We start from the raw sequence: 14379 nt of genomic DNA on the forward strand, positions 1-14379 counted from the left end.
ATTTACCTGAAAGGACATCGTTTTTTTGTCTCTTTTGCAGCTATAGAAGCACCCAATAGGAGGTAATTGAAGCACAAGTGTACTCGGATTCACACATTGGTACCTACAACAGATTAAAGTCATGTCATCTTTGATATTGTTGAATACTTGACATTGTATGTCCATAGTAGTATAGTGTGTAAAACATAAACATATCTGAGGTGAATTCGCAGGTGGAGTGCGAGTTGCAAATCTCTAATAGGCCCTACACATACGGCGATGTGCCGCCGAGGTGCACGACAGCCGATAAGGCCGACCCGGCGGCGGGGGGTGAGTGATGGGGGGAGTGACGTTTCTTCACTCCCACCGTCACCCGGCCCCATAGCAATGCATGCCAATATGGATGAGATTGTCCATATTGGCCTGTATGTATAAGTGACCTGGTACCAACGATGAACGAGCGCGGGTAAGCGACTTGGCACCAACGATGTAAGAGCGTGGGGCCGCGCATCATTCATCGTTGGTGCATACACACTGAAAGATATGAACAAGTTCTCGTTCATTAAAGAATGAGAAAATTCATATCGTTCAGTGTTCTCGCCAAATGTGTAGGGCCCATAAGAAGCATTGTTTCAAACCTATGCATTATCTAGCTAATCCCACCTCACAGTGTATCATATTTATAGTCATTTTGTAGCTAAAATAGCAGAGTAATATGAACACCCCATATTCTAGGTAATCCATTTGCATGGGATATTATGCCTAATTACATACCCTCCAACTGTACATTTTTGGCAGGTACAGTACCTTTTTTTTATGGTCTGTACCGATTTTTGGCTCTCCAAACTTCCATTGAAAGTATAGGAAAAGGGGTGTGGCCACGCCCCCTTTTCGAATTTGTACCGATTTTTATGTGTAAAATATTGGAGGGTATGTAATTATGTGAATTTAAGTTTAAAGTTATATGAACATTTAGATTTAATTAACCAGCCAATCAGGAGGGCCTAAAGTGACCTAATGCAAGATGTGATGCTCTGCTGATAAAATGTATGAGCACCTTTTGTTCTATGTTTGGCACCGATGTTTGCAACCTGCAGTCTCTGCATTTTCCTTCTGTTTCTCCCAGGACAGATTAGCTGCATATTAACTTTGTAAGTTTTTGTCTTTTTTTAATTTGAAATTTATTTTATTTTCTAAATAAGCAGTGTACCTTTTTTTAATTTTATTTTAAATATAGCATTTCTTTGTTAGTCTATCACATACTGTATGCTCCCAGAACCCAAATCTTTTGAAGAGATTGTTAGACCGCTAGGCTATGTTATAAATTGTTATTAATTGCCAAAGTAGGGGGTGGACCACAGACTGTAGCGATGCTTGTATTGCCAAACCTACATGCAATTGTTATATAAAAGTGTTGGGGGACCTGTGACCCCTTTAATTATTCACAAGTGGTGGCAGTAGATGGTAGTGATTTACGTCACTCTGACAATAGAGTGCTAAACCGTCCAACAGTCAGGGAAAACAGTGTCTAATTTGTATTTGAATCATTTCAATTAATCATATGCTAAATGGACTATCCATATGTTATTCTATACACGGTCCACGGTAGCCTGATTATACAGCTGACCAGTAATACTGCCGGAATGAAAAATTCCAAGGATAACTAATCAGCTGAGAATGTTTTGATGGATTTATATATCTATAAGAAATAGGTGATTCCTTGGGAATTCCACTGGTCATATTTACTTATGGATATTCTAAATAGCTGCTTATTATTCAGTAGGCTTTTATTTTGTATTTTTGATCATGACATTGTCTTCTGATGTTTTGATAATGTATATAAATATATTTAATGGAAAATTGCTTCATGTACGTAATTTTACTTTTTCTTGTCTGTGGTACATGAGAGTGTGCTGCTGTTGATACATATCTTATATAGATAGCAGGAGATATCAATCACACACTGGGGGTTATTCAGATGTGGTTGGTGCAAAGTACTAGGTGCAGCAACGGGTCCGGCGACATGGGACGCAGGATGGCAGCGGAATATCTGTCATTTTTAAGGGTGTTGAGGGGGAAGCAGCAGTGATAGCAACTCCATCCACATCTACATCAGGCCCATTGAAGTCTATAAGTGATGTATGTGTCACATCATTAGTTGCGCCAATGTCATATTATATATATTATACAAGATATCACTCATATTATACCAGCAGTTATACATGTTGTACTGTGTCCCCACACTGTACAGCAAATACCCCTTTCTATACCATATTTATGTCTTACATTGATCACAAGAGTGATATGTGTAATTACATGACATCATTCCACAGCATTTTAGATTTGACTAATTAACTGAAGCTTCATTACAATGTGGCAGCGTGCAGCGAGCAACATTCACATTGTCTTTTTTCCTCAACATATTTATTGTGTTTAAATCATGGGCACAGAAAGTAAAAAAAACAAGGTAAGGAGATGAAAAATGGGGAGCAGGTTAAGCAAATAATGGTTTAATCAACATCAAATAATGAAGCAATATCACAGACCTGTACAAATATTTACTATTAAAAACATAAAAAGAGGTGTAAAGATCTAAGTCCTATACAGGAGAATCATAGGGTGATGTCTGATGGGAAATGTCCCTGTGTCATTACATCCATGTAGTTGAAGAGAAGAGTGCCTCCCTGTGGACCTCATGTCAGGGGCGCTTTAAGAGAGGAGGAGGCCCGGTTTCAGCCTCCTCCATTCAGGTATCCTCCTCTATGCCAGCAGTGCTAAGAGTCTGAGCACTAGAGATTTCTCTACTGCACATGTGCAGATCTCCAGGAAAATGGTGAGGCGGCCATTTTCCCTGAGATTTCTCTACTGCGCATGCTCAGAACTCTGTGAAAATGGCAGCTGAGCCATTTTCACAGTGTTTTAACAGCGCTGCAGGTGCCGGCGCTGGACTCCGGAGGGGTGAGTATTTTAAAAATAGTTGCAGCGTGCGCAGTGGGGGCCCCCTGTGGACTTAGGGGCCCGTGTGCACCGCACACACTGCACCCATTATAGAAACGCCAGCGCCTCATATATATACCCAAGGCAGATAGTGGGAAATCTGCTACTTACACCTTATACAGAGCAGCTATTTCCCAATGTAAAAACTCTGGTGTAACAAGTGGTTAATTGACATAAGCACATTCTAAATATGTCCAATGCTAAACAGATAAAGACAGAACACACCCAGTGACAGTAGTAACCAAGGGCGTAGCTACCATAGGTGCAGGGAGTGCAGCTGCTATGGGGCCCAGAGCTTAGGGGGGGCCATGTTCCCTGCCAAAGTTACATGTGTTAGATACATTTTTTTACCATTGGGTGATGCATAGGGGCCCTTATAAACGTTTGCCTTGGGGCCTGCAATATATCTAGGTATGCCCCTGTACCTGCTCATTGTAATATAGTATAAAATGAAAGGGAGGGCATTATAATGTTACATAATATGAACTTGGGAAGAGTAATGTGACAGAATATGAGGTGAAGATATCTTATGTCATAATGTGAATTGGCAGCTCTATAATGTGACATAATGTGAACTAGGGCACTACTATGGTTCACAAAATGAAATAGGGCACGACTATGGGGCATAACATTAAATAAGGCTTTACTGTGGTTCAGAAAATGAACTAGGGCACTATTAGGGCAGTTGTTAAAATGAACAACTGCTGTGGAGAGGTGTCTCTCTAAAAGCATTGTGACAGGGGCCCTTTCAAATTGTTGCTATGGGGCCCACACGTTTCTGGCTACGCCCCTGGTAGTAACTAGTGGCAGATTTTACCTATGCAGCACCCCAGTAAAATCTGCCACTTCAGTGACCTTAGCTGAGCCCTTTGCAGTCACTATGTGACTTCAGTGGCTACTCTGTGACTGGCAGTGACTTTCTATTGGAAGCGCTACCTTCCAATTACCCACAGGACAAGCAGTCCCATTGGGAGGTGTCTAATCCGTCTGGGACTGCCAGACCAGGCTGGCTGTGATTAGCAGAGAGCAGGCTTCCAGTAGGATGCCAATCCCTTCCTGATAGTCAGCTCAATTTGGCTTCTATGGGCTGCAGCTGATGCAGTCCATAGAAACCGGGTTTTGCGCATGCACAGTCAAATTGCTGCTTGTGTGCATGCGCTGGTTCCAGCACCTGCCAGATCCATTGTACATGCATCTGGACCCGGCTGGCCGGCTGCCTGCTTGGGCTTCTCTCTCTCTCTCCTCTGCAGCATGGGTAGCGGCAGTGGCAGCCCCCTTATCCAAAACAGGAGCCGCCGCTGGCAGTAACTATGGAAAATTGAAATACAGTACATCTCATAAGAGACCCAGCAGTAATGTCAACAAAAGAGCTACAGTAGATAATATTTGTGAGGGGACAGATGCTGCTCGCATGAGCCTGAGGCTGAAGATATTCAAGGGCCTATATTGAGAAGGGGAAATTCTGTTACCAGTGCTGTGTGGGTGTGACCAGTGCTGTGTGGGTGTGGCCAGCGCCATGTGAGTGTGTACATCCCCTACAATATCAACCACATAGTCTCCCTAAACACGCAAAAGTATAAAAGTTGCATCATTTTATTAGGAAAATAGAAATACAATTGTAATACAGTACTTATGATTTATGAACGACCGTGTGGCCAGCTGTTGGCTGTTGATCATATATTGTCATGATGATGGGCTTTTTTTTAATGTTGAGGCCTAGACCTCCTTCTGCCCCATTGTTAATCTGGTCCTACATATATAGCCACTCATACTTGCTGATATTCTGGCTGCCCCATGTGGGAGGGGGCAGCCCGGTTGGCACAGGGGTGTGTGGCGGGGGTAAATGACATGGCATAGGGGCGGAACTCTGGGGCGTGGTCACGTGATTGCATCACTGTGGCCCCCGTCCCCTGCAACACAATGCCGGGATTACCGGCATTGAGAGACAGGGGGGGGGGGGCCATGAAGACGTAATTCAGTGCAAATCGCATCATCTGAACCCCCCAGACTGCCCAATACAGACAGTGGCATGGGGGGTTGCTGGGCATTGTGTGGAATTACAGCACCCAGCTAGGAGACTTGACCACTCTACCAGGAGGTCGGGAGTGCCATCCGATTTTGAGGAGCCTCCCGGTCATTCTTGGGAGAATAGGCAAGTATGCCATGAACAATATACAAACCAAATGTATAGATACGGGTAATACATATCTCACATTCAGTGCAGGTTGAAATACAGTTTCAAATGTAACACATATAGTGGATGTAACTCCATAACCTTACACCAGAAGCTGCAGAGACCTTACACCCCCCCGAAGTTTTACTACACCACCCTGCAGCTTGTTCTTTGTCAGGTCCAGTCTGGTCAGAGAGCGGTTTGTAGTAATAACAGAGCGGAGATCATCACAGCAGGAGGAGGTCAGACCACAGCTATATAACCTGATGAGAGAGGAGAGATCTGCATTAGGTCATTTCTTATCATTTCCAGCCTCACACTCAGCATGATGTCATCACTGACAGAATAACACTGTGTAATATATATATATATATACAATGCTTTACAGCTCCTAACTACTCCCTATCCATGACAACCCTAATACCCCTTTCACACCGCACAAATAACCCGGTATCGACCCGGCATATTGCTGGGTCGACACGGGTCGATGTGCGGTGTGAAAGGGGCATATCCGAAATTGCGGGTCAACCCAGGAATAAAGCAGTGTTTAACCCGGGTTCAATACCGGGTCAGTGGCTGCGTAAACGGGCTCCCGGGTCGATGCGTCCCGGGACCCGTTTACTACAGCAGAGAGAGGCGACGCGGAGATGATCTCATCTCCCAGCCCCGCAGCCGGCTCCGGCCCCCAGTGCTATGGCAACCTGCCCAGCTTATTGCCGGGTCGGGGAAGCCTGCAGCAGCGGCCAATGCCGGATCCCACCCGGGAAAGACCCGATTCCAATTCCTTGGTGGGATACGGCATTGGCGGTGTGAAAGGGGTATTAACCCTCCCCACACACCACACAGGTACTGTTCTTCAGCTTTCTCTCCCCTCACAGCAACAACACCCCTCCTCCCTCCCCATCCATAGCACCACAGATCGCCCACACAGGTACTCCACTCCTGCTCTCTCTTCCCGAACAGCTCCAAATGCCCTATCCATCCATGGCAGCCCCTCTCCGACAGATTACTCTTTCCTGTTATCTCTCCTCACAGCTCCAAATTCCCCCCATCTGTGACACCTTTGCCTTCCCTCCTCCACGCAAGCCTCGCTCTCCTGCTCACTCTTCCCTCACAGATCCAAATCCCCCCCCCCCCCCCATCATCAGCATTTATGGTTAGGCAGCAGCCAGTGTAGGGTTAAGATTACAGTCAATTGCATTTAGAATTAGGCTGCAGTTAGTGTTAAGCAACAGTTATGGTAGAGTTAGGATTAGATTGTGGTTAGGGTTTGGCTGTAGGGTTAACTTTATGCTGCAGTTAAGGTTAGAGTGCATTTATGGTACTGTTAGTATTAAACTGTGGTTAAGGTTAGGTTACAGTTAGGGTGAGGCTGCTGGCTCTGTCTATGATTGATTTGGTGCCGCCTGTGTGAGGCCACTTCCTAAAATTTTTCCAGGACCACTTTAAGGGGCCTATTTATCACCATCCGCATCCACGATGCGGATGACAGGTGATAAAATCGCCCAAACTCGCACTGTGATAATTTACTACATCGAGGGATGTATCAATTATCGCATGCAGGGACAGAGCTTGCGGTCAAGCTCTGTCACTGCGATGATACTCTGCAGCAGCATCATCGGGGTATTTTTCGCCATGCACCGCCCCGCCGACATCGCCGATACCGCCGCCGCCCGGACGACCCCCCCCCCGTCGCGCCTCCCCCCGTTTGACGCGGACTCCCCCCCCTCCCCCCCCCCCCCAAGAAGAAGATCAATATACTCACCAGTCCAGGGAGCCGGTCTGCGCTGCTTATGCTGGGCTGCCTGGTGCCGGATCCTGTGCGCTGCGGTGACCCCCGGTGCTGTAAAGTATGCTGTCGCTTTGCAGCGTCACTTTACTGCACCGGGGTCACTTTGCAGCACATGGGGGACCCGGCGCCCGGCAGCGCTCACCGGAGCAGCGGACACCGGCTCCCTGGACAGGTGAGTATGGGTTTTTTAAACATTGATCAGCTTGTGTGTCCATCGGACACACATAGCTGATCACTCTGCCGGGTCCCAGCTCAGCTTTCTCAGCCAGGGGCAGAGAAAGCTGGGCAAAACGGTGCTTTTCGCAGTGCTGCCCTGTGAACTCGCCAGCCTGAGCTGGCGAGTTTATCACAGGGCACACTGCTGTATTTTTTCACATTTTTTTTTTGTGAACTCAGGCCACATCACATTTCCCATTATAAGTATGAGGAATGCAATGTGGGTTACTAAACAAAAGTGATTTAAAGGGTTTGTATGCTCCAAATGCCCTTTAATACATTCAGGTGATACTAAAATAATGTGAAAAAGGGTGTTTTCACAACCTTTTCACATTATTTTAGTAAAAATAATTTTAATAAATAGACCCCTTAGTCCCCAATCCACCCCTATGTGTAGTCATTGATAATATTGTTACTGATGTAATGAATATAGATGAGGGTAGGTGGTTGAGAGGCCAGATAATGTCTCCTTATATTACGAATCAGTAAAAGATCATATGACTTCATATTGACCTTCCATGAGCTGCAGGCGCTTTTATTTCCTCTCACTTTGCCTGCATAGGGATATAGGCCCTCATTCCGAGTTGTTCGCTCGCAAGCTGCTTTTAGCAGCTTTGCACACGCTAAGTCTCCGCCTACTGGGAGTGAATCTTAGCTTATCAAAATTGCGACCGACGGATTCGCAATATTGCGATTACACACCTCTTAGCAGTTTCTGAGTAGCTCCAGACTTACTCGGCGTCTGCGATCAGTTCAGTGCTTGTCGTTCCTGGTTTGACGTCACAAACACATCCAGCGTTCGCCCAGACACTCCCCCGTTTCTCCAGCCACTCTCGCGTCTTTTCCGGAAACTGTAGCGTTTTTTCGCACACACCCATAAAACGGCCAGTTTCCGCCCAGAAACACCCACTTCCTGTCAATCACATTACGATCACCAGAACGATGAAAAAGCCGTGAGTAAAATACCTAACTGCATAGCAAATTTACTTGGCGCAGTCGCAGTGCGGACATTGCGCATGCGCAGTTAGCGGAAAATCGCTGCGATGCAAAGAAAAATACAGAGCGAACAACTCGGAATGACCACCATAATTCATTTGACCCCGGACAGACAGGCACAGTGTATATATTTGCCACTTGTACATTCACCAATCAAGTGATCAGTCTTCTGGCTCCCCACCCATCTCCTATATATTAGCCCTGTGACCCTGTGCCTGCATTTCTAACGCTGGGTGGAGTCACAGACCTGGGCGGACTTAGCAGCTCCTGACCTGTCCCAGTGTCAGCACACCACACACCACTAGCAGAAGGCACCACCAGCCACAGATTCCACCCACCATTCCCTGCCACAAGCCAGCAGTGCACTGACGCCCCACACTGCCAGGTAAGCATAGACACCCACACAGCTTCACCCCACACCTCCCCTGCAAACACCCACCACAACCTAGCACACCCACCTTCCCCACCACGACGGGACACATAGCCACAACTGAGGCCGCCGATAACCCCCCCTACCATCTGTAAGATTGCAGCCGCGCCGCGGCCACACACGGCTAACACCCAGCCCGCACACACCGCCCGCACACACCGCTCCCCTCCTCCCCACTGCACACACTGCAGGAGCCACCCGACACTGACCCGCCAGCCTCCCTCACGACGACGCCAGCCCCCTCTGCACTTCACTAGCCCCGTCACCCGCACCTGTCTGACTGCGGGCGACAGGGCCGCACACACCGCTCCCCCCCTCCCCACTGCCGCTGCAGACACTGTCTACAGGAGCCGCCCGACACTGACCCGCCAGCCTCCCTCACGACAACACCAGCGCCCCCTGCACTACACCAGCCCCGTCACCCGCACCTGTCTGGCTGCGGGCGACAGTGCTCTCGCCAGTCCCACATCACCCAGCGCAACCTTCAACCAACACCCTCCCCAACCACCCGCAGCCCTCACCACCATCAACCACACAATAATATATGTGGCTTATATATGAGCCAGCAGCAGCGCCCCCCCCTCCCCTTCCCCCATCTTGGGAGGAAGGCCGATATCGAGGGGGGGGGGGGATAGAGAGAGAGAGAACGGGATGGCTGATATTGTGGGGAACAGGGCCGCTGGTGGGGGGAGCGGAGGCTGCTGCGGCTGTGTGACCTAGGGCCGGCCGTGGGGGGAGCAGAGGCCGCTGCGCCTGTGTGACCCGGAGATCGGGGCCCGCAGTGGGGGGAGCAGAGCCCGCTGCGTGACCCAGGAATTGGGGCCGGCGGTGGGGGGAGTAGAGCATCCAGCCACCGATGGCACAGACGGGACATACTGCCTGGGAGCCCACTGAAACCCGCACCCCACGCCCCTCCTTCCGCACCAGCCCGTCGCCTGATCCCACATGCAGCCACTGACACGCTGCCTGGGACCCACCGTCCTCAACACGGAGTAACAGTAACACAGGCCATAGCTGTACATGCGGCATCACCCTGACAGCACGCCGCACCTGACTCTGTACCAGCGTTATCTCTCTCGCCGCTGCTGCCTCCGACCCCACGAATCTGTCTGTTTCCAAACATCCAGCGGGGTCGTCGGGTCCGAGCCAGCAGCAGCGACAGAGATAACGCTGGTACAGAGTCAGGTGCGGCGTGCTGTCAGGGTGATGCCGCATGTACAGCTATGGCCTGTGTTACTGGTACTCTGTGTTGTGCAGACAGCGCCCTCACCCACCCACTCACATACAGCGTGCCCCCATATCAACCATCCCACCACTTGCCATCACAAGGGGGGAAACAAGTAGCAGCCTCATGGCCCCACATATACCAACACCTATCACCACATACACTGCAACCACTTCTACCTTACACACACACACACACACACACACACTCACCCTCCACACTTCTAACGCGCACGCACCCTCCACTTCCCTTTCCCCTCCCCCCCTACACACACTCTCACCCTCCACACTCCTACCAACACACCCGCACCCTCCACTTCACTTTCCCCTCCCCCCTACACACACACACTCACCCTCCACACTCCTAACACGCCCGCACCCTCCACTTTCCCCCCCACACACGCAGACACTCACCCTCCACACTCCTAACAACACGCACGCACCCTCCACTGCCCTTTCCCCTCCCTCTCCCCCCCTTTTTCCTCTCACCCCCCGCCTCCACACACACACTCACCATCCACACTCCTAACAACACGCACGCACCCTCCACTGCCCTTTCCCCCTCCCCCCAACACACACACAAAACACCTTACCCATCTTTGCTATACCACCACCCAACAACAACCACCCCTGCCCCCATCGCCTTCACACCACTAGGGGAAACAACCCTAACACACACAACACTACATTTAACAAACAAACCCACACCTACGCAACCACCTTGTCAACACCACCGCGCACACCGCAAGCCCATCCCACAACCGCAATACACCCATACCGCCCACCCAGCCACCACATATACAACACCCATCCAACACAACCACAGTACAACCTTAACCATCAGACTAATCCTGCCACCCCCCACCCCTCCCCTCCCATGCACACACCACAAACCCCACAAAAACCCTCCACCATCCACCCACCCATCCTATGTGGACCTCCTCCACCCATGCCAACTTCAAACCCCCTCCCCCTGCCACCCAACTCCATCCCACACTACACCTCCTATCACCCCCCCGATCCCTCACCCCTACGCAAAAACATATACAGGCAGTGACCCCTCTCCACACACTTGCCCAAGGACCATAAATCATTACCCACAGCATTTTAAAAAAAAACACACCCCAAACTACGTACCCTTCACAAAAAAACACTCCACCACACACATTCCCTTCAACACCCTCCACAATCCAGCCACACACCACCCTAACCCTATCACACACCCACCTCCCTCCCTCTGCACCCAACTAATTAGGTCAAACCATCAAAACACCAGCTACCTCACAACACTATTAATGTTAATAGGAGCAGAACTACGGTCCGAGTGTCCTCTTTCATACAGAACTCACAGAAGAAGCCGCCAGCCCAGCCGGGATCCCGAGCTGCTACAGCGCACAGCACGGCATAGCAGGGCACGCGGGAGACGCTGCTGAAACAAGCGGCTTTGCGGAGGAGGGAACCTAGCCGCCTGGAGAGAAGACCACGTCCCACCATACGTAACAACAAGGTGGGTAGCATAGGGACAGTTAGGTTTTGGACTTATATGCAGAGACTACACCGGGAAGAAAACGGCAATATCGGAACCCTCACAAACCACAAGGACCACAAAAAAGCAAAAGGGCTGTTAACATTTAAACTACCCCCCCCCCCCCCCTTTTTTATCTACAGGTATTGCACTGCAGCATTGGCAACATTCACTTGTTGCAAAACACATAACACATTGTTACAAGCGCCCTGTCTATATTAACATTAATAGTATCCAATTTTCTTGTTCAGGGCAGCTCAAATACTTAAATCCCAGCTACAGCGCGGTCTTTCCTTTTTTAAACCCCCCAACACTACCCTCATAGCCTAAAGCCACTAATACCCCAATTCCAACTCCAACATCTGCTAACACAACACACCTCTGCCCCCAACAAACACTCTAACACCACATCCACTTCACCTTGCCACACACACAAACAATCCACCCACCGCTCCCACAAAAACACAATAGACGCACCCTCCAAACACACCCCAGATCCCAAAACAACAGTTCATCATACTCCCTAAACCCCCACCCACCAACAACAACTTTGCAAACAGTAACCCTCACAGCTATGAACACAACCCTCCCACACCCACAACGACAACACACAACAAACCCCGCCACTACAATTACACCACAACGCCTCACAAACACATCCATCTACCACCCAAGCCCAATAGCGAACAACCACCTTTCGGCAAAACCCCGCACCTTGCACCTCAACACACCCTTCCACGTCCCCCTAACCTACTCACCACCCACCCTCCCATGCACACACCACCCGACCCTACACAGATCTCCCTATGCAGACATTCCTTCGCCATGGCACCTTCGCCCACTGCCCCTTATCCCCACACCTACAACTCCACCAAGTGCAACATCGCACGCCCCCTCCCCAAACCCCCACCCCTAGCCCAAAGTATACAGTCACCGGACCACATACAGCCTTACTCTGCTCAGCCACCAACCACAGCTTCTTCGGGACAGCCCACCCAATCCATGTACCCCTTAACGCAAAACACTCCACCAACCACAGTCCCTTCAGCCCCCTCCACAATGCACCCCAAAGCCACCCAAAACCTATCACATACAAACTTTACCCCTAACCTTAACCCACATACACCACCACCCACACCCTCCCCCCCCACCAACACCACCTTTCACATGGCTTTGCCACACCCTGCACCCCCTCTCAACCTACCTGTCCACCAGCCCTTCCTCCCTCACACACACACTTTGCCTTCACCCACCCTGATTGCCACCCCCCCATAGCAAACCCTCCACCACTCACATCATGTACACACCACATTTCCACCCACCACTCTAAAACATCACCCCCATCCACACGACCCTTTCACATAAAACCATCTTCCACATGCACCGCACACAACACCATCCCTCTCTGCATGCTATCGCTACCTACATCATAAAACACAATCACCACTCAAAAACCCCTACCCCTCAACACAACCCCACCAGCATCTCCTCCTCACCCACCTCCACCACATCATCTGCACCTCACAAGCACATCCCCCAAACAAGCTAACCCCATACCTAACATCCACCATCCACACATACACCACCCAACCATTCCCCCATGCACCATCCCCCTAACCCACTCCCCGCCCCCCCTTCTTACAGCACCCCACCCCAAATACCCTCCATCATCCCACCACACTCCCCATGTGCAACTCCCCCACCCATGCCACGTTCCAACACCCACCCCTGTCCCCTTGTACCCCACATACAAATGCAACAAGTACTACACCACCTACACCATCCCTTGCCCCTGTATACGCAGTCACCGGCCACCATCCACGGTTCAGCCCATACACACTCATTCACCATCCCCAGCATCTTACAGGGCCACAGGCCAAACCTACTAACAGTCACACACACCACCACACTAAACACATTACCTTCACCACCATCAACAATCCAAAGCCAACCCTCACACTCCCTAACACATACATCCTCAATCCCTAACCCATCTAACCTCCCCACCACACCCACAAAACCCGCTAAGCACCTATGCACACCCTGCCAAACGCAAAACATCCACCACACGCACCACCTACAACAACCCTCTCCACAAACAGTCAATACCTCAATCACAGGGCAACGCCAACACACACACCTCCACCTCACTACACCCACCCCGTTTCACATACAAACTACACACCATGTACACTTTTACCCCACATCCACACAACACACACCTGCCCAACACCCACAACACCTCACAACAACATCCACCAAACACTGTAGCCCCATACTTGACACCACCCCTGCAGCTCACACAAAACCTCAACAAAACCATCAACCTCCCCCTACCCTACTCTCCACCCCTCCCATGAACACTACAAAGCCCCCCATACCCTTCAACATCCACCCACACACCCCATGTGGAACTCCACCACCTATGGCAGCCTCGGACATACCCTCCCCAATCCCCCGGCCACACACACCCACAACTCCAACAAGCCCAACACCTCCTTCCCCCTCCACCATCCCTCAGCCCACAGGGGTGTAGCCCCTTACGACGGTGTGAAGAGCGCCCGTAGGGCGCGATGAATCACCTAGTAACTTAATAAACAGAAAAAGTTAAATATATATTTACAGGTGATATAAAAGGAACTAGCAATAACCAATGAGGTAAATTTAATAAGGTGGGAGTTTTTTTTAGAACTGGTGATGTTGCCCATAGCAACCAATCAGATGCTATCTATTATCTTCTAAAACAGAGCTGGCCAAACCAGTCCTCAAGATCTACCAACAGTTCACATTTTCCAGAACACCTAGCTGGTGCTCAGGTGTAGTCATTACTAATTAAGATGTGCTGCATTCATTCCTAACTGACAATTCTACAGATCTCCAGGAGCACTGGAAAACAGGAACTGTTGGTAGATCTTGAGGATTGGTTTGGCCAGCCCTTGTGTAAAAGAAGTTAGATAAATATTAAGTAGAATCTGATTGGTTGCTATTAGCAACATCTCCAGTTCTAAAAAAAACTCCCACCTTAGTAAATTTACCCCTATGGGTCT

The 14379-nt window shown here is 49.8% G+C and overlaps 1 protein-coding gene across 4 annotated transcripts in view; it reads right to left on the bottom strand.

Moving 5' to 3' along the window:
* Positions 1–2473: 2473 nt before the first annotated feature.
* Positions 2474–14379, bottom strand: part of LOC135054805 (NACHT, LRR and PYD domains-containing protein 12-like) — a 211884-nt gene continuing 199978 nt past the window's right edge. For all 4 annotated transcript variants that reach the window (XM_063958158.1, XM_063958160.1, XM_063958161.1 and 1 more), the window contains one exon: positions 2474–5412. In XM_063958158.1, the coding sequence (XP_063814228.1) occupies positions 5253–5412 (160 nt within the window). In that variant the 3' untranslated portion in view covers positions 2474–5252. The remainder of the gene's footprint in view (positions 5413–14379) is intronic.

This window comes from Pseudophryne corroboree, chromosome 3 (genome assembly GCF_028390025.1).
Source record: "Pseudophryne corroboree isolate aPseCor3 chromosome 3, aPseCor3.hap2, whole genome shotgun sequence".
Taxonomy (NCBI): Eukaryota; Metazoa; Chordata; class Amphibia; order Anura; family Myobatrachidae; genus Pseudophryne; species Pseudophryne corroboree.